The following is a 26,078-nucleotide window of genomic DNA, read 5'->3' as shown; positions in this document are numbered from 1 at the left end:
CATAATATTTACTGTTTTACTTTCATACTTGAAACGATCTTTTTTTAAGCGCCATTGTGGCTCAGAAATGCATTTTTACGGCCTTTTACTATGAACCAAAATGGAAGTCATCATTATTACCGAAATGCTTTACGGTAACTTGCCGATGATCCTCTGGGATCCTACAGTGGAATTTCACGCTAGTGGGAAGTTTGAGAATTAATTTATATTTTGTGCTTTAAAGTTATCTGGCAAATGCATGTACTGTGAGATTGAAGTTTAAACGCTTATATGAAAGACAGAGGACATCTAATCCAGCATAAGTGGCTAGCCCAGGTTAATTAACGTTACATGGATATGAAATGTATTAGTTAGCTAGCTAGATGCTTAGCTTAGCCTAGCTTTATAGAAGCGCTGCATTTTGCCTTTAACGTTACATATAGTTAGCACCACCATTGTAGATCTTTTACATTAGCTCTGAAAATGCCCATTAAACTGACAACTCAGGCGTACTGTAAAATGTTACTACATGCTGCCAAATATCCTCATTGCGCCGTGAACGGACTTTTTGTCGCCGAAAAGCAGAAGGAGAAGAAAAAGGACAGTCACAATGTTCCAGTCATATGTGTGGATTGTGTACCTCTTTTCCATGGCACCCTTGCTTTAGCACCTATGTTGGAAGTAGCGCTGACATTGGTAAGAAGTATTTTTTTAGCAATACACCATACTTTTCTATGGACACGTGTGCTATTATTTGGAGAGATTCATAGGCAATCACTTTATGATGATTGATAGGTAACTGTTTAGTCTTTACAGCACTTGAATATTCTGGATAACGTTAGTCTGAATTTGCATACACATGGGATTACTAATCAAATACGAATACATAGTTGAAACGACATGCATTATATTTGGAGAGAACCTGTTTGCACACGTCTTGTTCTTTTTCTCCTCAGATTGACACATGGTGCAAAGAGAACAGATATGTCATTGCAGGTTATTACCAGGCTAATGAACGCACGAAAGACTCAAGGTAAATCAGTTAGCACAGCTGAGTGATTATGACAACTCTCGTGAATGGAGTGTGTCCGCCAGCATTGCTTTCCATGTTTGAGTTTTAACTTAATTTCTTCTCTAATAGACCAAATCAGGTGGCTGAAAAGGTCACTTCAAGGATTTCAGAAAACTTCAATGAGGCCATCATGATTATTGTAAGTTTTCTTTGATATGTCTTAAATACACTATCGCTCAAAACCAGTTAGAATTAGAAACAAACAGAAAATCACATGTATAGCCAAAGACATAAAGTGCTTTGATTGATAATGTGCTTCCATCATATAATCCTACATTTGCAGTATTATAGCTCGACTGCATTGTCATTAAATAAGTGTTTCATAATGTGGCTTAAAATGGGTCTCTGCCTTGTTGAAAGATGAACTTAACTCCAGTCAAGTGCCATCCACAAAAAAATAAGTTTATCGAGGTGGGAAATATTTTTTGAGCTTCTATTGCGTTCACTCCTAATGTTTTAAGCTCTCTTACAATAGCCTTTGCGTTCCCTCGCAAATAGGTTTGCATTCCTTCTCAAAGTCAAAACTATTGGGAACGCAAAAGTATTGCCAGGGAACACAGTAGGAGCTCTAAAAATGTCCACCTCCAAAAAAAATAATTCCCACCATGTCCCTTCAGGGGCTCCGTAACATTGAAATATAGGAGTGAGGGTGGCAGAGAATGCACATTTTACACACATGTAGATATCAGCAATATGCAGTTATAATAGTAATTGACAGCATTAACATGCTGATCGCTTTTAAGTTATTTGAATAGAATACGAAAATGTCTGATTTTGTTGTCAAAAGGCAATGACATATTGCGTGTATAGTGTTTCTAAACTGTGGTGCATGTCTTTGTCTTATGTCATCTATTTTTTATCATTGCCTTCTGAATTCAACAGAAAAAAATAAACTAAAGCTCTGCTATTTAAAACTAAACCTCTGACTAAGGCTAATGAGTTTGTATTATCTCATGTAGGTGGACAACAGCCGTTTCACCATGGGATGCTTTGAACCAATTGTAAATATCTTTGATCATCATGAAAACAAGTGGAAGTGCAGGGATGCAAGTGTGTAAGTTCTGTTATCCACGTCCAATTTTAAATGGCAGAGAGGACCTCATTTTACTGAAACATACTGTACAGAACACCTTGCACCCCATAATTAAGAATCAGTGAATGACTTGCCAGAATTCAAAAGGAACCAAGAACACCACAATACTTATATTTATAATACTTATATACTTATACTTACTTATACTTACACAACTACACCTGGCAACAGTTTTTTTTTTCTGAATGATCCTTATGTTCTGCAATATACCTCAATTATAAAAAAATACATCAGTCTTCTTCCTACACAAAAAGATAGTATAAATGGCATCTCAAACTTAATTTTCAGAGCTTACCTGTATTTTTCTATCATTGAACAGTGTCAGAGATCGCTAAAGTCAAGGTGTGAAAGGTGTGCTTGAAAAATAAGTCCACCCACATGTCACAAATGATTTGACCTCTTTCATCCATTTAATTATTAAATATGATTATGATTAGATATGCTGTGTGTGGGGACAGAATGAATCTGGTGCAGATCAGGTTTCCAAGTCTGAGGATTCTGTCCAAAGCCATGCCAGTCACACTGTGATAATCGGTAAAGATATATTATAAGTCACAGTTGACACATCCACACCAGACAGGTTGGGGGAGGCGTTGATGAATGTTGAAACCTGAAAAAACAACGGCATGCATGGATCCAAATCAATCTCACTGTGTCATCTCTGTCTGTCTTGTTTGTGTTTTACAACTGTGGCAGTTGATGTAAATGGTAATTTGTTATTGGTCATTTTCCAGTGACTCTTTTGAAGACTGGGAGGAAGCCCAGAGGATTACCTCAACACTGCTTGACAGCAGGTCTTACGAGAGCCTGGTAGACTTCGATAACCATTTGGATGACCTCAGGAACGACTGGACAAACCCTGAAATTAACAAGTCCGTCCTACATCTTTGCTAAAATGCCTTTCTTCAGTGACCTGCAGCAAAGCCATCAATGCCAAATAAAGGGGGACCCCTGTTTGCTATGGAGTTCGTTCCTGGCAATTCTGTGTATGCACACAGGAGGATCTTTTCTAAACGGTTAATAGACAAAGCTTGGCATGGCGCACTCCCAGTTGGAGTCACATGTGATAGAGCACCCCCACCCCCCATTTTTTGGTCTTCTAAAGTACAGTATCTGAAAAGACTGTACTTGAATATGCACATTTAGTAGGGAAGGGAATAATGATTTTTTTTTTAATTATAATAAATGTTTAATTTTTCAGTTTCTGTAGCCTGGTAAGAGACGATGAAATTATAGTAACAGAGCCATTCAATTGTGCTGCAGGGTTGTAATTAAAATGTTATTAAAATTAAAATGTAACTTTATAGATAACTGTTATAAGTCTTAATATATATTGTTGTTTAAAATATTTTCCTGGTTTACCCTTAGTTATTATGTAGACTGATACTTTGTCAAGGAACACACCTTGATTTTTAATGTAATATCTTTGGCAAATTTGAAGTATTTGTTATCACGGCGCTGAATTGAAATAGCTGGCTTCATGAACTTCATGGAGGTAAATGTTTGTAAAAAGGGATTTGAATGAATGTAAAATAAAACATTTTGAGATAAGCCCTTCTTTGTACAAAATGGTCTTTGCATGTTTGTTTTTTTTACACTACACAATTATGTGAACTCGTATGTGAAATTGTATCCTGTCAAATGAGCTTGTTTAGTTACAGTACTACAACTTTTTTATACATTTTATACATAGGCCAGAGCAATGTGATGGAAGATAAAACGACCAAGAGCATTACAATATGCTAATTCATACTAATTTGCTTATTTCAATCTTTTATTAGGTCATCAGAGGAAATTACAACAGTTGTAAGAACAATATAATATTTGTTAACAATATAAAACTGATATATTTGAAGATGACTTAAGAAGTTATGGGAATCGGAACACTAAAAACAGGTAGAAATGGGATAATCCCACCAGATAAACGGCATGCACAAATGACAGGTTAAGTGTTGTGCCAGAGGATGTAATAAGAAGTATATATACGGCTCTGGTTGTGCCCATGTGGCGCCATCTAGTGGTAGTTGCCATTGTTACTCTGCTGTCATGTTTCCGCCGCTGACACGGAAGTGAAGACTAATCTGAATATTTCGCGGGAGTTGCTGCCGTTGCTGCCATAGGGTTGCTCCTTTGTACTGTAGAAAGGTGGCCTCTTCGTTTAACTTTATTTCTTTGACAGTATATTGTTTAGCATACAAAATCTGAGATGGATCCGTCTGAGGTGGAATTCCTCGCTGAAAAGGAAATGGTGCAGATAATACCTAATTTCAGCCTTGACAAAGTTTATCTCATAGGGGTAAGTTAGCCAGCTAACAGCCAGTTAGCTAGCTGCTATTTACGTCAACTAGTATGCCATTGTTAACAGATTATCTAACGTAATGTTTTACTTTGTAACTTATCAGATATGCCGTATACATGTAATTACATGTGGTTATGACTTAGATTACTATATCATTTTACCCCGCTTCAGTAACCTCCTGGAGGCCACCAATCCTTATATTGATATTTTTTACATCAGGGTGATTTGGGTCCATTCAATCCAGGCTTGCCAGTTGAAGTACCCGTTTGGTTGGCTCTCAATTTAAAGCAGAGACAGAAATGCAGGATCGTACCACCGGAATGGATGGATGTTCGTAAGTTGATTTTGGACTTCGTGCTATTATCCTACAGAGCCCTCAAAAAGGCCATAGAGGGATATTTTGTGGTGGAAAATGGCACAAGTATGTTTGAGCAACTTTTGCGTTCCCTTCCCTTGCAATAACTTGCGTTTACTCACAACAATTTTGCATTCCCCTGCAATCGATTTGCATTTCCTTGCACCAAGCAAAAGTTATTGTGAGGGAACATAAAACTATTACGAGAGAATGCAATAGTAGCTCAAGAAATAATTTCCCTCCTTAATAGAAATACATTTCCACCATGTAGTTATCTACAGAGCCCCCAAAGAGATATGGTGGGAATTTAGTCTTATTGAGGTAAGAATTTATTTTGTTGTTGCGCTCGCAATAGTTTTGCGTTCCCTCATAAAAGTCAAAAGTATTGCACTGGAAAGCAAATCCTATTGGGAGGGAATGCAGAAGCATAGCGACTTGCAATTTACAAGGGAACATAAAAGGAGCTCTAAAATAAATTTCCACATGTAGAAAATAATTCCCACCATTTTCCACCACCCTTCGGGGGCTCCATAGTTATCCATGTCTCTGTGTGCAAATAAAAAAAATCTCAGATTGCAAAGTGACTATCTGCTCTCTTTTAGAGAAACTCGAGGAAATCCGTGACCAAGAGAGGAAAGAGGAGACTTTTACACCTATACCAAATCCATACTACATGGAACTCACTAAACTTCTTCTAAATCAGTGGGTATCAGAGAACAATCTATTTTCTAGTCATTAGGGTAGTATAGTTTATACCACTTGTACCCTCTGCCGTCTACACTGACAGCTCAACTATTCAATGCAACTTTAAATTAAAAAGGACAATATAGTATTTTGCATCAGCCAAGTGTACAAGTTGAAAAGTTTGACAAGTTGAAAAGTAATCATATTTTTAAGTGGATGTGGTTGGTGTGTGATAATGCGATTCCTTGTTAATGATGATGCCTGATGCTGTGCAGTGCTGCTGACAACATCCCTAAAGCAGATGAGATCCGCACATTGGTCAAGGACATCTGGGACACACGCATTGCCAAGCTTCGCCTGTCCATTGACAGCTTCATCAGCCAACAGGAAGCCCATGCTAAGGTACGGATGGCTTGCCTTATACACCTAAATACATAAGTGTGAAAGAGATGTTAAAACCAAGAGATCAGAAGGGGAACAGTGTATAACTGTTCTGAAATAGCCCTGTTACCCCGTTTTCAAAATGTTTGCCCCCTAATGAGACAGGGCAGAGGGCATTGTAACTAAGTCCGTGGGGGCTCTGTTGGACTTTTACATTTTCATAGACTATATCTCAGTCCTACTGGCAGTGCACATAATTTCAACCAACGAATGAGAAAGACAAAGAAAAAAAGAAGTATTAATTCAGTGGTAGGGTACAGTATTAGACTGTTATAACACAGTGGGAACTGAACACATAATATTTTTATAAGTACAAAAAATACCATAAAGGTTTATAAAAATGTAACTGCTGGAAAGAAGCACAGTCTTGTTATTGTTCTTGCTTGTAAAATGTGTCATTACACAGGTTGCCATTATAACTAAAAAGACATCTAGTTATTAATCAAAAAAAGATTTAATAAAAAAAATTGATTTATGCACGGAAGGCTCTTTGGCCAGCTTATATATTTCCAGCGGAGCGTCGGGTGTGTTGTAGCGACCCGGTTGGGTGTTGCATTTAGTGATTGAGCATGTCATGATGCTGAAGGTTGTATGTGTGTGTGTCAAAGTTGAATAAGGAGTTGCCCTGCATAAACAAGATTTACAGTGTAGGAGTGAACACGAAAGCAGAATATAACAGAATGCTGTTACAGATGCTGTTACAACACAGCTGACGCTCCATCAGAAATATATGAACTGGATAAAGAGTCTTCCGTGCATAAAACGAATTAAGGCAACTTATTACAAGCAATAGTAATAATTCAATTTGAGTTTTTTTGAGAATTTGAGTGTATTTGATATTGACTGGATATCAGGTAAGTTAGTGGTAGGGTTAACCATTTAAAATGCACAGGTTCCACCAGAAACAAAAATGAATTAATTTAGTGCTAAAAAAAATTAATTAATTTAATGCTAAAAAATATTGATATGATATCAATTAACTTAATTTTGTGATTAGTTTACACAAGAACAGCTGTTAAATTCCTTGTGCTGTTGGTTAGGAACTTAACCAGGGGGTTGGGGGTTGGGGGGGGGCAGTGTACTGCAAGTATGGTAAAGGGACTTACTATTGCAAGCAGAGTACTGTATGTATGATGTATGTGAGTGATGACCGTGAAGATGTGTGTGTGGGCGGGAGGGGAGTGGAGAAGTGACTGTGTGTGTGTGTAGTGTGTGTGTGTGGGTAGGTGGGGGCAGTGTGCTGTAAGTATGTAGAGGATGTGTGTTGGAGAAGATCCTGAAGACAATGTGCTGTGTATGTAGGGAGGGGGGGCAGTGTGCAGCAAGTATGTAGAGGAGGCTTACTGTAGCTAGCAGTGTGCTGTATGTATGTGAGGTGATGACAGTGATGATGTAAGTGTGTGTGTTGGGGATGTGGGGGGGGGGGGGGGGGGGCAGAAAGGCTCGGCAATTAAGGACATGGGTAGATAGATGGAGGAGAAATCAAAAATAATAAATAAAAAGTTCTATGGGGATGTGCAAAAGTTGGAGAAAGTCAGATGTGTGTGTGTGTGTGTGTGTGTGTGTGTGTGTGTGTGTGTGTGTGTGTGTGTGTGTGTGTGTGTTTTGACGTGTGATGAAATAAGAAAATAAATAAAAGGTCTGTAGCATAGGGAGAGGGATGTAAACAAAGCTTTACATACATACTTTAAATACAAAGCTACTGTATGTTCATGGGCATTTCAAGATTCCAGTAGTCACCAATAACTTGCCACCTTACGCAAAAGCAAAAGAGCCTTCAAGCAACCAGAATGTCAGTTTCAAGACAGGCAGGTTTTATCAAATGGTATTGATAACCTAAACGATTTCTCTAACCTCAGAAACCTGTCCTCAGTCACTGAATGGGGAATTTTACCACCTGTCTTAACTCTTCACTAGTTCTCCTAAATTACAAGGAATCATTTCAGCCACAGTATTGAAGTCTTTCCCATCAGTTTTCCCCTACTGATAGATATACTTCTACATTTGCTAGGTTACTATGTATGAAAAGAACATATTTTCCTGAGTATGACTTAAAATACAGAACAAAGCTTCTTTTCATTTGGAGAAGTATTGCAGTTCCATTCAGCAATCCCATTATAAACTTTAATTGTTCTATAACAGTCCTGTCAATTAACAGTAATCAATTTTTACTGTTTATGTTTGCAATGGCAAGACACGAATGTCTTACATCACTAGTGGAGGATTTGTGAACCTTATGCTTTGTGTCTTCCCTTCTCACAGCTGGATAACCTGACCCTGATGGAGATTAACACTACCCGCTCCTTTCTGCTGGACTCCCTCGACTGCATGTACAAGCTGCGCTCCAATGTCCAGCCTGGGACGTCAGCAGAGAAGACTATGGACTACTAGAGGGACAGGGAGTGCCTCATGCCTCAGGACACGACATGTGCTCCATCTAGACTACTTACTTTACAGTCAGACTACATGCCTTCTGAGATCGCCGTACAGACGCGGCCAGAGGTATTGCAGCTTGGAGTATTGACGCTGCACCCAAGGCATGCTGATGTCATTTCCAGTTTGTATGGAGGCTCTTTGCGGTCTCTTTGTTTATAGAAGCCCTCGGGTCCAACCCTCACTCTAAGGCAGGAAATGAAGAAATACCTGGCCAGTTCCCCTCCAAAAACACAAACACAATGTTGTGTTATAGCTAGACCAGGACCACATACAAATTAGAGGTGCTTTTACAATATACAAGAAGGTGATGCAGAATTAGAGTATTTGAAAAGAATCATTGTAACATGTAACCTTGTCATACTTATACATACATTGTAAATGTACCTAGTCATACTTACGAATTGCAAATATTGTGCACTTTTCTCCTTTTTTTTTTGCAGTGTAAGGAACACATTGTGTCAACAAAACCATCACCAGCTCATGACTGGCAACTGAAATGCTTTTGTTGGGAACCCATTTGACACATTTCATCAGTGAACTGTTAGAAAATAAATTGTGATGGCTATCATGTATACTAAGTGTTTTTTGCATATTGGTTCGCTTGTCTTCAGCACACATGACACGCTGCTTTGAGTTATAATATCAACCAACATTAATGAAAATGTATGACAGAAAAGTATTTACAGCTATGGGTATGATTGTTCTTTCTATATAAATCTGGTGCCCTGAATGTAATCATATTGACTTAAACATAATGCATAACTAATACCAAGCAAGGAGCTCAGATAATTAGCAGAGAAAATATTTAACATTAGTACCGGTATTTTATTTCTGGATGCACTTTATCACTGTTTTTCTTTTAGTGAGAAAGGACTTGTCTATCTAAACCACACTAATTACCTCTTAATTACACAGAAAGATTATTGGTGTGAAGCCCAACACATCAATTACATTTTCAAATATTTTATTTTTTTGTCTGAAATTACAGCAATATATTCATAAATACCTAATTACTACATTCAACAAATAATATATTACATTACAATGAATTCAAACAAGTACATTAACAAAAAAAAAAATCATGATTTCACAGCATCTAGACCTCCTCTGTTGGGCATGTGCGTGTGTGAGGGGGGAGGGGGACACCCTGGCCTCCACCTGAACAACATGGGCTATGGTAGGACAGTCGATGCTAGGGCCAGCCTTGGGGGTCTGTAAACATGGTACCACTTCCAAACCTAGCACTCCTCTGTACCTCAGGGAATCATGATGACTGACTGACAGACATGGGAGGAGAGTGGGAGGGCTTTGGGGGGGGTGTTACTCCTTAAGGTCAGCTGTGGATCAGCTGGGCAATGAGGGTGGGCGGTAGGGGGGAGAGGAGCCGAACACGAGACAAGCACTGTCCTCTTGCTTCTAAGCCTTCTTGACGGGGGAGTTTGGTATGAAAATATGAATAAGGTAGAGGGAGAGAAACAGCATTGGAAACAGACAAGGTGCTACAGTCAACGGCTTCTATAGGCAGAGGGACATGCCAACCAGCGGACATAATGACCTGCTCACAGTTCAAAGCGGGTACGACTGCACAAAAAGATGGAGGCAGAGTGCTTGGCTACCTATGTGAATATTACCAAACTTTTTTTCGGCATGGCGGTTTGGGTGGTACTGGCTAGGAGTCTTTGTCTATCAAGCAGGGGTGGTAAGCCCAGGCTGTAGGCCTGCATGCATACATATGGTTTATTCTGTGATTGTGGTGGTGGGCATCTTTCACCAAAAATAATAATAAAAAAAAAAACATGACGAAAAATAGTACAAAAAACAATATGATGTGTTTCCCCAAAACATACAAAATAATATTCTTTTCCCCTCAGAGAGATTATTGGTGTATCTAAGTTCCTGGCACTGCGTTAAGGCCTTTGTGTTTATTCTGTTTTCCTCAGGCATAGAAGGGCAGGGATAACAATTTAGCTTCAATGAATGCATGGTCTTACAGAGATGAAGCCATGCAAAATCAACATGAGAGGCTTGGCAAATAAGGAGCCCTCAAATTGATATGGTACATCAACCAAATGGCAATCTTACATTTTGTGTCAATGACAAATTTTGACACCATCATCTGCTTTTTTATGAGTTAGTTTCCGCATGGAAGATTAGGTTTTGTTCAAGACTAAATGGCATTTTTAAATGGCAATTCTCCATCAAAAGCTTAATGAAGCCACAGGCATCACTATAACTGGGAAAGCCATCCTGTTCAGTTAGAATTTAGCATTACATTTAAAAGGATGTCTGGCAATGCATATTATACCCAATATATTTTATGGGCATAATTTTGTTCATATAAACAAGGACATGATCCACTCCAGTTCGATATGAATGCTCACAGAAATATGGTCCTGTATGTTTGTGGGGCATTTGGCACAACTTTCCATTTATGGCAAACATGGTGACAAGTGGTACTTAACAGGTCAATTGGGGGGGGGGGGGGGGGGGGGATACAGTGCTTATTTGTGTATCACTCAACAAATAAAAAAGGACATACTTTGGATCTTAGTACATTTCAGGCCAGGACATCAGTTTATCAAGCTCCTTGTTCAAGTGCCATCAGGCTACCGTTTGACAGGGGTCAGCCTCCTCAACATAACAGAAATCCAAAAGAAAACAACAATGCACTTTTGAGTGTACAGACACATCTCTCCACCTAGTCTCAAACCAGGCGCCTCCGTGTGCACACACTTAAAACATAATGAAACAAAATGGAGGATGGAGGTCACCATGAACAGTGCAGGTGGGAGGGGAGACATGCTGCTCCCTGGCGAAAAGGCGAATTAAGAACAAGAACAATTCAAAGAAAACAAAGTCTCATGACAACACAGGGGTGTTCCAGAAGTCTCGGGCAAGGATGCGTGGCAATGGGTGAACAGGCTTCGCCAAACAACCACCCACTGGACGATGCCTGAGGGGATGGTGGAGGGTATTCATCCAATCGTGTGTGAAAGAGAGTAGACAGGAAGCTACGTATATAACGGTCCAGAGTCACCTTCTGGGCAGAGAGGAAGCTGAAAGGGTCAGTGGGGCTAGAGGGTTCCGCAGTACAGGCAGGGACAAGAAGGTACGAGATGTCCACTCATCGCATATCCTCTCTTTGATTTTGTTTTTCTTCTGTCCCCCACCCCCCGAGATCCGCTGCAAAATGCTTTTATCCCGACCAGCAGCAGCACACACTAAAAGCAAGGGGTTTCTCTTTGCCCAAAATGAAAAACAAAAAGCTATAACATATAAAAATGGCAGGCTTTTCTTTTTTTCCTCAAACAACAATGAGTAAAGTAATAAAAACATACAAAATTCTTTTTTTTGTTTTTAATATTATTTACAATACAAGGCCGAAGCACCTTTTTAAAATTTTATTCTCAATTTTTGTACTTTGAAATAAAACATTTCCTTTATTCTTTCCAAAAAGTGTGCATTTCTTTCTATTTTTTCCGGTAAGTTCTTTCCCTAATTTGAAAAGAGTTCCTTTGTTGTTGTTACACAGTACCTCCAGGTAGTTCGTAGTTCTTCAGGATTTCTCATACAAGTTAAGTGCATTTCCAGTTGAAAGCTTGTTTAGACCAACAGGGGGCGGCAGAGATGGGCCTGGTGTAACATAGGGTAGCATTGGCTGGGGCTGACGCTGGGCATGGGAATAGGGCCTCCATTTTGGATCAGTTTCTCCCATAGTACTCAGTTTTAGGTCCAAAAGGGGAAAACCCAAAGGGTAGGTGCCATAGCTGGAGCAGAGGTATAAACAGCGTCATCACATAGAGCCACTACCCCAGAGCATACACGAGTGTCTGTGTGTGAGTGTGTGTGTGTGTATGTGTGTGTGTTTTTAAGTGGCCAGATCACTCCACGGTTTTGATCACTTTACATACGTGCTCACCATGACCCCCTAGGTGCTGGTCAGTGGCGTTTTTTCCCCATGCACAAACATAAGACGGCTCTTTCTCTCTCTCTCTCTCTCTCTCTCTCTCTCTCTCTCTCTTTCTCTCTTTCTCTCTCTCTTCAGTCCTTTCCTGTGTGGCCAATCCGCACCATCTCCCCTTGGTCCGCCTTTCTCTTTCTCTCTCTCTCTCCACTTCTCTCCATCTCCATCCTGGGGGGCCATGTGTTGGTGGAGGTCAGAGGGTTTAGGGCAGGAGTGTGGCGTTGGGGCGGTAGGAGGGGGGGTGCGGTGGGTACGCGGGGGCCGGGGAACCGTGTCACCTGGGGGGGTAGCCCTTGAAGTGAGCCCTGGACCAGTGGGTCTGTGGCAGGGACAGGCACTTCCTGAAGTGCTCGAGCTCGGCCTGTAGCTTCTCCCTCTCGGCCGCGAGCTTCTGCTTCTGGGCCATCAGATCCTGAGAGAGCCAAAGAGAGAGGAGATAGAGAGATACAGAGAAAGAGAGAAAGAGGAGATAGAGAGATACAGAGAGAGAGGAGATAGAGATACAGATAAAGACAGAGAGGAGATAGATACAGATAAAGAAAGAGAGGTTGATGAAGGGAGAGACAAAGAGACAAAAGTGATGGTGAGAGACGATTACATAACTAATCTCGTAAAATGTCAACGACTACCAACCGTTCAAGTCCAATAAAGGCACTTATGCAAAGGTCACCGACAGACTGTGTGCGGAAACACACACAGTCTCCGGGGATGCATAAGTAATCTATCTGGGGATGTCAACACATCAGCTCATTATTGCAAAAGCTTGATGGTGTAATCTGGGCGTTGCTCACCAATGTAACGGGAGATGACAAAGGATCGAGAAACAGATGGCGTGCCAGTTACAATGACCGAGGTGAAGGGTGTGTGTGTGTGTGTTTGTGTGAGTGTGTGTGCGTGTGCGTGTGCCTAAGTGTAGTGTGTATGAGCAAAAAGGTGAGTATGTGTAGTGTGTATGTATGTGTGAGAGGTAAAGGGAGGGTAAACCAAGTGAGTTGTGTGTGTGTGTATGTGTGTGCGAGAGAGAGAGAGAGAGAGAGAGAGAGAGAGAGAGAGAGAGAGAGAGAGAGAGAGAGAGAGAGAGAGAGAGAGAGAGAGAGAGAGAACCTACCCCCATGGTGTGGGAGAGTTGCTCCGCCGTCAGGCTGAGGTTATAATGATGGGCCTCCAGCCGCCTACACTGGCTCTGCAGGACCTGCCTTTCAATGCCTTGCTCTGTGGAAACAACAAGAAAGGAGAAGCAAGGGACAGGGGAGGGGGGAGGTGGAGGAGAAGAGAGAAAAGGGGGGAGAGGATAGATGAAGAGAGATAGAGAGAGCGAGAGAGGGATAGACAGATGGAGAGAGGCAGGAGGGTGAGGGAGGGAAGGGGAGAGAGAGAGAGAGAGAGAGACAGAGAGAGAGAGAGTTAGCCTGAGGGAACGACCTGGGCACTCATTTGCATGGGCACTAATACTCCCAGACTCCCACACAAGCTAATCAGCAGCGAGGCAACGGAGGGCCAGCCAGCACACACTGTCTCATTAGAACCACACAGAGCACACACACTGCTCTCCACAAGGGAGGACTCTCTGTGCGTGTGTGCCTGCATGTGTGTGTGTGTGTGTGTGTGTGTGTGTGCGCATCAAACCATAATTACTGTGTAGGCATAAACAGAAACACTGCAGTTGTGTACAAAGACCTCTTTTAGAGACAAAATGAATGTCAAATTCATTATTACAGGAAATGCAGACCTGACTGCAGACAAAAGCCCTAAATGAATGCATTTGTGCACAGCATCAAGAGCTCTGTAATTATGGGCTCGTGCATTGTGCTGTGCCTTCTGACGTTCAGAGTCAGAATACACAAAGTCTTTCTAAGAGGCTGAACTTATACCTTCAATGTATTCCTGATAGGCTTCAAAGATGGCCTCTATGCCCTGCCACCGGGGCGTGGGAGCCTCGTCCTCATCCTCATACTCTTCGTCGTCTGAGTCCTCGTCGGCCGAGAGCTCGTTGCGGGGTCCGGCGAGCTCCGGGCGTGGCGGGAGGGGGCAGTGCGGCCCGTTGGGCTGAGGGTGCGAGTGAGCGTGCGGGTGCATGTGTGGGTGGCCGTGGCCGTGGACGTGGGGGTGGCCAGGGTGGTGGTGGGAGGAGGAGGAAGAGGCGGAGCGGCCTGGAGCGCTCTGGAGCTCTGGAATGTTGTAGTGCACTGAGGAGTCCAGGGCGTGGTTGGGCTCAGAGATCACAGAGGCGCCCCCTGGTGGAACAGGAATGGATGACAGTTTGGTAAGGAAGTCATAGTAGTAGTATATTTGTTTAACATGATTTGACATTATTGACTTCTGTTTCGGATTCTGTATGGTCAAGCTCTACACGCTAAAATCCCGTCCCACAACAGAGAGGACTTATTAGAGCACAGCACTAGGCGACTGACTATGAAAGACAACTACCAAACAGGACTTTGTTTCCATGTAGTTCTGTAGTAGAGTGTCAGTACAGTACTGGACATTATGCAGTGAAGACAGAATGACTCACCTTTGTGCTTCTGCAGGGCCTTCTGGGTAGACTGTAACACAGACTCGTGGAACTGCTGGGCGAACTCCTCTGCCGTGAAGCTCTCCCAGGGCTTGACCCTGCCGTTAAGGCTGGCCGGGGGGCCGTCCTTTGGGTGCGGTGGCGGCCGCATGCTGTTCAGCAGGCTGGAGGACTTCTTGGCGGATGGACCCTCACTGCCCCTGGCCTTGTCAGGCAGCGCGGCGGACAGGCTGGGGTCCTTTGGTCTCAGGGGGTCTGCCGAGTGCTTGTGCTGCTGGTCCAGGGCAGTGCTGGGGTCACATGGCAGGGCGTGGCCCCCAGGAGCGAGGGAGGGGCTGGGGGGCCTGGCGCCGTGAGCGTCCTCGGACTCGGCCGGTGGCTGGCTGGAGGTGGAGTCTGTCAGGGGACACACAGAAACGGAGAAATCAAAATCCACCAATACACACACACACACACACACACACACACACACACACACACACACACACACACACACTTCTGCTAAAGTCAGAAGTCAGTTATAAATTAACAATAGCTGAGATCAAGTATCAAGTTTAGCAATGAACTACCATTCACATGAACTAAATATGAAACACAGAATGCAGAGAATATAAGTCACACCATCCATAAATCACAGCTAATTTGCACTGCTGCCTTATGCATCAGGGATGTGCTGAATGCATCTCTAGGTAAGGAGCAAGGATAATGAGACATATGTTCCCTACAGACAACAACCAACAACGTTACCACTACCACCACTACAACTATGAATATATTCATAAATGAAATATGAAGAAATTAAATATGGGACTGCGCAAGACTTTATTTGGAGGACCTTCATTTGGGAGTCGTGGATGGCCTTGATGGCCTTACCGCAAGCCATCCTGCCATGTTGGGGGATTTTCAAAGAGAGGGAGGGGGGTTGCAATCCTCTCAGAAAGGAGAGGGGAGAGGAGGAGAGATTGCAACAACACATCATCAGCAGGGTAAAACTAACTGTCTCACGACGGTTAAACCCAGCTCACGTTCCCTGTAAGTGGGTGAACAATCCAACGCTTGGTGAATTCTGCTTCACAATGATAGGAAGAGCCGACATCGAAGGATCAAAAAGCGACGTCGCTATGAACGCTTGGCCGCCACAAGCCAGTGAATGTGTGAATGTACGCGTGATAACTAACACAAGCATTATTACGACTTGTTTATAAGGGAGTTACACTCTGTGTGTGTGTGCGTGTGTGTGTGTGCGCTCACCAGAGTGATAGGCAGAGGGGCTCTTGCACAGTGGATGGGAGTTGTGTCGCAGCGTATCCAGGGTCACACTCTTCTGTTTGATAGCTTGCAGGAGCTCCACCACACGCTCATTATCTGCAGCGTTAAAGAGAGAGATTGCCCAAGAAGGCATTTAAGACGGGGCAGAGAAAGGCCTGGGCTTTTTTTCTCTTTTCTACCCTCTCTCTCTCTCTCTCTATCTATCTCTATCTCTCTCTACAACACTGAGCTGGCGATGTCGGAGTATTCTGGCTCTTACACAAGGAGTGTGTGGGAGTGTGTATGGAGCGTGTCAAGAGAGATGAAGAATGGGAAAACGCATCTCTGACAACATGATGTACCTAGTACACACACACACACACACACACACACACACACACACACACACACACACACACACACACACACACAAACACAAGCAAGGGCCCCCCTCCTGTGAGTGTGGGAGGCGAACACACAGCCATCTGCAGCAAACATCCGGTAAATCCGGTTGGGTTTAACAGAGATAAGCCCCCAGCTCCCACTCACACTCGTACTCCTCAGGGGCAGGCAAAGTATGTCTGTGTGTGTGTGTGTGTCTGTGTCTGTGTGTGTTTTGACCAAAATGTATAAACCAGACAGGGGAAATGTACAATTTGCATACGTTTAGTGCTGATTTTGGTAGCATGCCCTGTCTCTACAATGTTCCATATGCGTTGGTGACATTGATATAAGGCGAATCAAAAGCACATCCATAGCAAATCCAGTTTCAGAGCCACACGTATGCCATGGTGGTGCCAAATGCTAATAAAGCTGCATTTGATCTTTTAGAGTGTTTTGAGGGTTAAACACACTAAGATAATGCAGCGTTTAAATTACTATGGTATTGGTTAGTGCCCTCATTCCCACCACCAAGTTGCCACCTCAGAAAAAGGTTCAAAGGCAGCTGACTCCGCACTAACAGTGCAGACCCTTGGGTTTGACCACAGTAACCCTAAAGAAGACCATGGTCAGCACTTTGGGTGCCTTGATATATAAACGGAAGTTATTGTTGTTGTTGTACTATGGATCTGTGGTGGGGGATGCATCAAGGCGCGTGCCCTCACCTCTCCTCTGCTCCTGGCTGACGTGGGACAGGCTGAACATGGTGAGGAAGCGGATCTTGTCCTCCAGCTGGGGCGTGCTGTCCATCTCCTCGGGGGTGAAGCGCGTGCTGAGCTGGGTGGTGGTGGTGGACGGCGCGGCGGGGCTACCGGCATGGGAGCTGCTGCCCCCCGCGACCCGCTTGCTCTGCACGGCCGGCGGCGATGGGCTGCGCTCGCGGAGCATCCGCCTTCGCTTCCGCCGCTTCTGCTGCAGCAGCTCGTCGCGCCGCGACAGCGTGGTCAGGCCGAACACGCGCAGGAAGTCCACTTTCTGTAGGGTGGACACCAGAAGAGAACATACTCAATACTGTTACATAAACAAACACTCATGATGGAGGACAAACATCTATGAACAAATATCTACATAGAAGGATGGAGGGCAGAACACCTACACTGTTTCTCACACACTCACACACACACACACACACACACACACACACACTCACACACCATTAAGACCATAATCAGAGGTGGTTGGTTGGGACTGGGAGAAGAGCATACCTCTGTGGACTCGTCCAGTTTAAGGGGCGGCTGCTGTGCCACCCTCCGCATGTGAGCCCGCACCTCCTCCTCATCGCTCTCATCATACGAGTCGTCCAGCTCATAGTAGTAACCTGCACAGACAGCACACCACCCATTAGGGAACTAGTCAGAGACACACTTTTCTAAGTGTCCAGCAAAGTCGTAAAAAAGCAATGACTCCATGTGTCTGTGTGCGTGTCTGTGTGCGTGTCTGTGTGCGTGTCTGTGTGCGTGTCTGTGTGCGTGTCTGTGTGCGTGTCTGTGTGCGTGTCTGTGTGGCCCCTCACCTTTCTCCCGGGCCTCTCTCCTCCTCTTCTCCTCCAGGTCCAGTTTGCTGACTGGCCTGCGGTGCTGCTGCAGGAACTCGTCGTACACGAGCGCCGGCTCCGGGCCGAGCCGCGGGGGAGGCGGCCCCTGCAGGAGGCCCTTGTAGGGTCCCCCCGAGGCAGCGATGGCGGCGGCGGCCTTGAGCGAGGCGCTGAGGTCCCCGTACTGGCTGGTGAGGCTCACCGCCGCCCTCTGCTGGCTCAGGAAGCTCTGGGTAGACTTCTCCAGCTCGGCCAGGTAGGCGCCCGGCTCCGGGAAGCACACGGCCCCCCCTCCGCCGGCGGCCGTCAGCGGGCCCCGCATGTGCGGGTACCTGTCCAGGCAGTCCTTCCGTCCACCTCGATGATGACCGCCGCCGCTGTCCTCCAGCCTCTCGGCCTTGCTGGAGGCGCCATTGCTGGAGCCCGGGGGCAGGTGGCCGGAGGAGGCCAGCCGGCTGATGTCGAAGTGGGGCCGGCTGAGCTCGGGCGGCTCGTGGGAGTGAGCTGAGGCACTGGAGCGACGGGAGTCGGACGAGGGGCTCTCGATGAGGGCGGCCGGGTTCCAGAGGGTGGTGGGGGGAGGAGGGTGGTGCGGGGGGCCGTGCTCCCGAGGCTGGGGCTTCGGGGAGATTAGGGGCGGAGGGGCGCCCAGGTGATGGTGCAGGTCGCGGCTATCGCGACCAGAAGACTCATGGTGGTTGGACAAAGATCTACAGAGAGAGAGACAGACAGACACAGAGAGAGGGAGAGAAATATAATTCATTAGATGACTGTTCTCCACACACACACACACACACACACACACACACACACACACACACTGTAGGGCAGGCTTTATCAGAGTGCAGTCAGAAAGCCCTTGAGTAGCGTAGGGATTTGTGCTGTTTAAATCACACTGAGCTCGACTTCAGCAGAGAATCTCCAGCGCGCTGCTGCTGCTGCCGTCTGACTGCACAGCCCCCCCTCTCCCTCTCACCTTCAACCCAAACCCACACAGATCTCAGCGCAGCCATGCTACTGTGACACCACACACACAGAGAAAGAGAGATAAGTGGAGAGTGCAAAATAACCTTCCTCTCTCTCGCTCTCTCTCTCTCCCAATCTCTTCATCGCTCTCTCTCTCTCTCTCTCTTGCGCTCGCTCAGTTCCCCCTCTCCTACTTCACCTTGATGGCCCCGCCTCTTGCCTTCCTCCCTCTAATTCCACAAAGCTGACTCATTAGGCTCCAGTCCCACTCTGCCTCTCCCTCCCTCCGATCAGATAATCTCATCTGAGCGCGCTCCGTGGGCCGCATATTGGAGTGGTGGGGTTCAGCGGGGGCCAAGCTCAGGGGAGGGGGCAGGGAGGGATGGGGGTTAGGTGTGTGTGTGTGTGTGTGTGTGTGTGCTCTCTGTAATTATAAGTCGAGCTCCCCCACGCAAACACAGTCGGTGCTAAAGCCCTTCATTAGTAGCTGACCTCCTAAATGCAGGAGTAAAGCCAGGGCCAAACGGCTCCTGTTACACGGAGGGAGAGACGGAGGAAAAATGCCCAGCTTTGCGTGCAGGGGGCTGGGAGGGGATTACTGAAGGTAGGTGTGTGTGTGTGTGTAAGTGTGTGTGTGTGTGTGTGTGTGTGTGTGTAGGGGGAAGTGGAGAGAAATAAAACATTGTACATCATAGCAACAGCGATGCTCTGATACAGCCCCAGCCAGCCGGCTCAGTTGTGCTGTCCAGGCTAGAATAGTTCCCTCACACTTTGTCTATTCAATTATGCAACCGCCACTCCCGCGGGAATATATGAAATAAAACATATATGGCTGCCAGCGTTGAACAAGAACGCCTTGACAACTTCCAACTCCCATCGCCTGCTGGCTCGCTTTGAGCGCTCACTGCTGTCCACATCACACACTGGCAGGAGCTGTCACTATTCCGAGGACGTCGCCAACACAAAGAGATGAAACGGCTCGCTCCTCGACACCCATCTTCCTCTCCTCTCCTCCTCTTCCTCTTCTCTGTCTGGAGGCACATCAAAGAGACGCCACCATCGAGAGGGGAGACGCGGTGTGCACGAACTGTCACCGGTGACGCGGAGTGGCATGATAACACGGTCCCCCCGGTGCACTGTTGAGGGATAAAACTACTTCCTCTAAAAACTCCCACGGCGCCACTTGGGATCAGAGACGCTGGGGAACAAAAGGAGGAAGAGGAACGCGCTGCTGGCTCTTCACTTCGCCGCTTGACAGTTACATTTTTTTTTGTTTTATTTTTTTGAGGGAGGATGCGAGGAAAACAGACTCCCGTGGAAAACTTTTGAAACTGCCACTGCGGGTCAAAGACTTCACGCTCGGCAACAACAATGCGCCACGCAGCGTGCTGTCTTTCAATCCCATTCAAAGACACGATACAAGCTAACGAGATCAAGAGTGTCACAGAAGAGTAAGAAAAAAAAAAAATCTGAATCCTGGTCCACATTTAAGCAGTCCACCCATTTGAGTTAAAGTCCTGAGTTTCAATTCACAACGGAGTTCTACACTTTAATCACGCCATACTTTCAATGATCAAAATCTATAAATAAGATGTGTGCTATTTCAAGTGTTTAAGTGTGTGTGTGTGTGTGTGTGGGTGTGTGTGTCTCTAAGTGAATACCTGTGTCCCTCTATCCGCATATCTGCCCCCTCTCCACCACGCCCCAGGTCCAGGTGCTGGTCCAGCACCTGCTGACGAAACTCAGACACTTGGTACTGTCTGTCCTCTTTCTCTTGCCTTAGCTTCCTCTGGCGAGCCAGCCAGCGCTCCTCCTCGTTGGTGCGCTGCTGCAGCATCATGGCGGCCGTCAGGACGCCGGGCCCGTGGGCCCCTGGAGGCCCCAGGTACATGCCGTGGGACGGCACCAGGCCGGGCACGCCGTGATGGGCCGATCCCAGGGATGGGTGCAGTCCAGGCTGCAGGGGCTTAGGTGTGGCCAGAGGGGACTCTTTGGTTTTATCTGCTGGACAGGGAGGGAGAGACCAAGAACAAAGAAGTTAGGGGCGAATCGAAAGTAAACTGTGAACATTTGAGTGGTTGAGTGAGATAATATTTGGAATACTGTGGTCATTTATAACGGCTGAGTGAAATTATATTTCAAATAGTGTGGTCAGAGGTCTGCCTCGTAGATTAAGGATTAGCTACAATAGGTCTGTAAGAAGGACTACTGGAAATGAACTGAAGTGGACAGAAGTTAAACACAGACACTTGGATGACTCATGATTTCTGGGGTAGACAGAGACAGAGAGTGTGATCGGGAAGAACGGTGACAGTGTAAGAAGGAAAATGTGTGTGGGAGTGTTGGTGCAGTGTGTGTTTTAGAGAGCGAGTGAATAGGTGTTGTGTACATGAGAGTGTGGGAGTGGGTATGTGTTTGATGTGTATGTGTATGTGCATGTGTGTATGTGTGTGTGTGTGTGTGTGTGTGTGTGTGTGTGTGTGTGTGTGTGTGTGTGTGTGTGTGTGTGTGTGTGTGTACCGGTTCTGTTGGGGGTGAGTCTCTCTCCAGACTTTGCTCGGTCCTCAGGCTGTCCCCTGAGCCCGTGCATCTCGGCGAGGTAGTGGCTCTCCATGGCCTTGGACATCTGGAGCTCCTTCTCTCTCTCCCGCGCCACTCTCTCCTTCTCCCTCTCTCGCTCCCTCTCTCGCTCCCTCTCCTTCTCCTTCTCCCGCTCCCTCTCTCGCTCCCTCTCGCGCTCTCTCTCCCTCTCGCGCTCCCGCTCGCGCTCCAGCTCTTTCTCGCGCTCGCGCTCCCGTTCCCGCTCGCGCTCCTTCTCGCGCTCGGCCTCGCGCTCGCGTTCTTTCTCGCGCTCCCTCTCGCGCTCGCGCTCCCGTTCCCTCCGCAGCTCGTCCTCCATCTGGAGTCTGTGGCGGGAACATGATCCAGAGAGAAAAAGAGAGAGAGAGAGAGAGAGAGAGAGAGAGAGAGAGAGAGAGAGAGAGAGAGAGAGAGACAGAAAGGAAGAGGGAGGGAGAAAAAACAGCTTAAATAACACACCCTCAGGAGGATACAAACATTGATGGTGGAAAAACTGTGAAAACAGTGAGGAAGGTCAAATATTTTGGTCCAGAGGATGCTGTTACATCCCAGGCACCGCGGTGTTTGCAGGTGTCTCATCTAATACAGCAATGCCATGCAAACAGAGAGTGTCTGTGTCTGTGTCTGTGTCTGTGTACCTTTCTGACAGGCGTTCAGACTGCAGACTGGATAGCGAAGGGTGGGACAGGTCGCCTGGGTAACGCACCCCTGGCAGGTGTAAGGGGACTGCCGAGGGGTGCAGTGGAGGAAGGGCTCCCCCCCCTGGCAACTGGTAGAATGGCGACCTCAGAGCCGACAGGCAGAACGGATCATCCATCCTGCAGGAGAGGGAAGGGAAGAAGGGAAAGAGAGAGAGAGAGACACAGGAGAGAGGGGGAGGGAGAGACAGGAAGAGAGAGAGAAAATAGAGAGAGACAGAGAGAAATTGAAAAGACAGGCTTGTGAGTGCCAGTGTCTCCCCCTAGAGGTTCGTGATGCGCCTGCTCCTGTGAACTCTTCATTAACCTGCGTACTCTCTGTCTCCACTCCAGCACATTAGTGTCCATCTCTGTCTTAATGAGATCAGCGCTATCCTGCCAGCTGACCTAAATCAGAGGCGCTCCCTCTGTGTGTGTGTGTGTGTGTGTGTGTGTGTGTGTGTGTGCGTGCGTGTGCGTGTGTGTGTATGTGTGTGTGTATGTGTATGTCTGTGTGCATTTGTGTCTGTGTTTTTTCCATATATGGGAGTGTGTGTGTAGGTCTAGGTATGTGTGTGCATGTATGTGTGTGTGTGAATTTGTGGTGTGCGACTTCTGATGTTAGCTGATGGCTCACCCTTTCATTAAAGCCATTACATGGGCACTTGTCATGAGCAACAGTCACTGTCATGCACGCTCACAAACTCCCTCCATCTCTCTCCAAGCACACACACCCACAGCCTAATCTAGTAGACATGCCAGTCGCAGCTCATCCACTGCAGAGCCCTCAAACACACACAGACACATGCAACAACATGCAGACAGTGTACACACACACACACACACACACACACACACACACACACACACACACACACACACACACACACACACACACACACACACACACACACACACACACACACACACACACACACACACACACACAACAGACAATATCACAAGCAACATTTCATATTCCTATCCATATAGGATAACCTAACCATGTAGATTAAATCCAGCAATGCCACAAAAACACAACATTTTATTTTCCACAGACATGGTATTTGATCATTTTAATCTGTCGTTGCTTCAGGTAGGAAAGTAGAGGGACTGAGTCATATACAAAAACTGTATTTAAAGTGCTGAGAAAGCATTACAGGCCATGACCAACACAACCAGACAAACGTTTTGGGCCTAGCCCACAGTCAGTGTCTCAATTTACCCTAAATTGGACGTTGTGAGGGGTGCCTTACCTGTACGGGTTGAAGGAAGGGTGTGGCAGGTAACCGGGGTGGTAGTAGGCAGCAGCGGCGGCCGCAGTGGCCGGGTCCAGCCCGAGGGGCAGCGAGGGCATTCGCAGGTCTTCAGCCGTGGCGTAGGGCCGGAAGCCCCGCAAGTACTCCTCAGGAACTCCACCAGGGGGCACTCCGTGGGGCATCTGCCTGGGCAGGCTGAGGGGAAGACGGAGGAGAGACAGGAAGTGAGGTCATGTGGGGTGAACTACTAGAGAATTGGAGGATTGGATTTTTTTAGACAATTAAATACATTAAAAGACAATTATCAGGCACTTGACCACAAAGTAGCTTATGCTCTAGTGAATAAGAGAGCATTACAGAAGTGTTCGCTCCTCTGTGGGAATTGAACAGATGACCTTGGGTGTGCTACCAGCAGCTTATTCCACCAGTTCAAATGAGAGTCTAGTCTAGGAGGTTGCTATGGAGCTTACTGCTGAGCCTAATCCAATTTCAGTTCAATTTCATTTCCACAATGCCTTTTAAAAAAGGGTTCATTGTCACGGTAGTACTCCTGCTGGCCAAAGCCCTCTAGACCAAACCAATGCCATCATTTTGTTTGGAGAATACAGTGCATCTGAAGAGGTTTGGCCACATAAAGTGATGACCAGGGAATGAGTCTGTCAGATAACAAATTTGTGTGTAGGGTGTGTATTTGTGTGAGGTGGGTTGTTGCTCACTTGAGGGGTTGGAATCGAGAGTCGGTCATGACTGCTCCGGGCGTGAGGCCGAAGGCGTAGGGGCTTCCCATGAGGTGCGCTGGCACGGAGGGCCCCCCTTTCTCCTGGGGGAGAGAGGCCTCGGAACTCAGTCGGTCCCTGCTGGACCCCCGGGGCCCTGACTCAGTCTGAGAGAGAGAGAGAGGGAGAGAGAGAGGGAGGGAGGGAAAAAGGAAAGAGAGATTGAGACTATGTGCCATTGTTCCTTCAGGCCTGTGACCGACACGCTTGTCCACACACATAGAGAACTGAGCCCTGACATACCGGCAAGGCAGAGAAAGGCCCTCTTTCTTGTCACACACACACACACAAACACACACACACACTTTAAATACATAGGCACACACACACTTTCTTCAAAACAATTACCATTCAGCAGCACTATCCACCACATGGAGCAGCTGGGAGAGAAGAGACATTGTGCTGCACACACATACTCACCCTCTCACACACACACACACACAGGAAAGGGATGAGACAGAGAGCAAGCTAAGCACTCGGTGTGTCTCTCGTATAAATAACAGTGGGAGACGGAAATAAGCGGCTCATATGGGACTGGTGGGCAATAAAAGTTGATCTCAGGTGTGTGTGGCCGGCGCTGCCAGACCTCTGCTCTTAAGAGCACAACGCGCCTCTCATCCCTCAGCCATTTCAAGGAATAAACGTCAAGCCTGCACTGCCTCCCCAGGAATTAGAGAAGAGGAAGATGATGAGGAAGAGCAGGAGGGATTCATCTATCTATCTCTCCCTCTCGCACCAGAAGCAAGTGAGTCATCACTTTCATGCTGACAGTAAAGGAGGAGAGTGATTGGGATCTGAGGATGTGGCGCACACTGAGGAGGGACAGCGATACGAGGGGAGAGGGTGGCGGAGGTGGCAACAGCGTGCGTTAGACATCCAGGGCAGCGCTTCCCTCTTTCCTTTCCCCTCAGCAGAACAAGAGAGCGGGCCCATTTCCCCTCTCATCTCCATGTTTATTATGCTTTAATGAGAATCAGAGTGACATGCGGCACCAACGAGGAACAGGAGAGAGCAAGAACACGAAATAAGAGTTGAGTGTTAGTAAGTGTGGTCTCTCAAATTAACCTCTCTGTCTTCCCCTATTCAGAAGCGAGAGGTCAGCTTTCCTGACGGTAGTCAAGCAGCCTCTCTCTCTGTCTGTATGTGTGTGTAGGGAGTGATAAAGGAAAGAGTCCATTTAGTGGCCCATTACCTCAGCACTCCCGTCCCAGCCACTGACCCGTCCCCACTCAACACTGTCAGCATGTAAAATTAAATGGCACTAATGTTTGGGACGCTCCTACTGCCCCCCCCCCCCCCCCTCTCTATCTGGCACTCCATTGCTTCTTCTTGTATAATACGCTTCACTTGGCAACAGGGTAGCTTCTGCTCACATAGCCCACATGCGGCCCCTTCACACACACACACACACACACACATAAAACTAATGGCTTTGTGAGTGTGGGGGTAAGAAGACTGGAGAGACTCACCATGCCCCCCCCCCCCCTTCCCTCCACCAAACTGTGCACTGAGGCAGAAAAGTGGTTCAGATATGTCAAAAGAAGTCACAATCACCGAGCAAGCAGGCAAACTTGAGAATCATCTCACCACCTTCTTAACTGCACAATACCCTACGACCCCCTCCCCCCTTCCCAATAACTCTGCCAACTGCTCTGTCATATCGACCGGCCAGCCCTGTCCATCTGAAAAGCATAAAGCCATTAGCGGCCGCTCTTTTCTCTTTATTTGTGGCGGGGATCCTGACATAAAGCCATTGCTGCCC

At 46.4% G+C, this 26,078-nt stretch overlaps 3 protein-coding genes across 6 annotated transcripts; 2 read left to right on the top strand and 1 right to left on the bottom strand.

Annotated features, from left to right (window-relative positions):
- Positions 1-17: 17 nt before the first annotated feature.
- On the top strand, positions 18-3,695 carry emc8 (ER membrane protein complex subunit 8). Its single transcript, XM_042060704.1, has 5 exons — positions 18-675; positions 936-1,012; positions 1,121-1,190; positions 2,011-2,105; positions 2,879-3,695. Exons 1-5 carry the CDS (start codon positions 463-465, stop codon positions 3,036-3,038), a joined length of 615 nt encoding a protein of 204 aa, XP_041916638.1. The 5' UTR covers positions 18-462; the 3' UTR covers positions 3,039-3,695.
- A 147-nt stretch (positions 3,696-3,842) lies between these two features.
- gins2 (GINS complex subunit 2) lies at positions 3,843-8,931 on the top strand. Of its 3 annotated transcripts, none has more exons than XR_006021996.1 (6): positions 3,843-4,440; positions 4,663-4,777; positions 5,401-5,500; positions 5,758-5,884; positions 8,186-8,425; positions 8,800-8,931. XR_006021996.1 is itself a non-coding variant. In XM_042060705.1 (5 exons), exons 1-5 carry the CDS (start codon positions 4,351-4,353, stop codon positions 8,312-8,314), a joined length of 561 nt encoding a protein of 186 aa, XP_041916639.1. In that variant the 5' UTR covers positions 3,843-4,350; the 3' UTR covers positions 8,315-8,931. The 3 variants fall into 3 exon arrangements, 1 of the variants encoding a protein (XP_041916639.1); XR_006021995.1 differs by having other exon boundaries at positions 8,186-8,663; XM_042060705.1 differs by having other exon boundaries at positions 8,186-8,931.
- A 375-nt stretch (positions 8,932-9,306) lies between these two features.
- gse1b (Gse1 coiled-coil protein b) lies at positions 9,307-24,578 on the bottom strand. Of its 2 annotated transcripts, XM_042061559.1 has the most exons (13): positions 24,257-24,578; positions 23,538-23,735; positions 22,243-22,422; positions 21,545-21,930; positions 20,803-21,028; positions 18,038-18,768; positions 17,730-17,842; positions 17,190-17,499; positions 16,087-16,200; positions 14,836-15,231; positions 14,195-14,557; positions 13,432-13,535; positions 9,307-12,735 (listed from the first exon to the last, which is right to left on the bottom strand). In XM_042061559.1, the coding sequence occupies exons 1-13, from the start codon at positions 24,535-24,537 to the stop codon at positions 12,598-12,600; spliced, it is 3,540 nt and encodes a 1,179-aa protein (XP_041917493.1). In that variant the 5' UTR covers positions 24,538-24,578; the 3' UTR covers positions 9,307-12,597. The 2 variants fall into 2 exon arrangements, with proteins under 2 accessions (XP_041917493.1, XP_041917492.1); XM_042061558.1 differs by lacking the exon at positions 16,087-16,200 and having other exon boundaries at positions 20,686-21,028.
- Positions 24,579-26,078: the final 1,500 nt, after the last annotated feature.

This window comes from Alosa sapidissima, chromosome 14 (genome assembly GCF_018492685.1).
Source record: "Alosa sapidissima isolate fAloSap1 chromosome 14, fAloSap1.pri, whole genome shotgun sequence".
In the NCBI taxonomy this organism is placed as follows: domain Eukaryota; kingdom Metazoa; phylum Chordata; class Actinopteri; order Clupeiformes; family Clupeidae; genus Alosa; species Alosa sapidissima.
The sequence above is the reverse complement of the archived record's forward strand: the minus strand, read 5'-3'. Positions and strand labels throughout refer to the sequence as shown.

What these genes read in the sequence shown, in the direction of transcription:
- emc8 (XM_042060704.1), top strand. Translation starts at nt 463, where the DNA reads ATGCCCATTAAACTGACAACTCAGGCGTACTGTAAAATGTTACTACAT. An exon ending in ATGAGGCCATCATGATTATT is followed by an intron (nt 1,191 to 2,010) that starts GTAAGTTTTCTT and finishes TATCTCATGTAG; the next exon opens with GTGGACAACAGCCGTTTCAC. An exon ending in AAGTGCAGGGATGCAAGTGT is followed by an intron (nt 2,106 to 2,878) that starts GTAAGTTCTGTT and finishes GTCATTTTCCAG; the next exon opens with TGACTCTTTTGAAGACTGGG.
- gins2 (XM_042060705.1), top strand. Translation starts at nt 4,351, where the DNA reads ATGGATCCGTCTGAGGTGGAATTCCTCGCTGAAAAGGAAATGGTGCAG. An exon ending in ACAAAGTTTATCTCATAGGG is followed by an intron (nt 4,441 to 4,662) that starts GTAAGTTAGCCA and finishes TTTTTACATCAG; the next exon opens with GGTGATTTGGGTCCATTCAA. An exon ending in ACTAAACTTCTTCTAAATCA is followed by an intron (nt 5,501 to 5,757) that starts GTGGGTATCAGA and finishes GATGCTGTGCAG; the next exon opens with TGCTGCTGACAACATCCCTA.
- gse1b (XM_042061558.1), bottom strand. Translation starts at nt 24,537, where the DNA reads ATGTGTGTGGACAAGCGTGTCGGTCACAGGCCTGAAGGAACAATGGCA. An exon ending in TCTCGATTCCAACCCCTCAA is followed by an intron (nt 23,736 to 24,256) that starts GTGAGCAACAAC and finishes TCTTCCCCTCAG; the next exon opens with CCTGCCCAGGCAGATGCCCC. An exon ending in CCTTCCTTCAACCCGTACAG is followed by an intron (nt 22,423 to 23,537) that starts GTAAGGCACCCC and finishes CCTCTCCTGCAG; the next exon opens with GATGGATGATCCGTTCTGCC.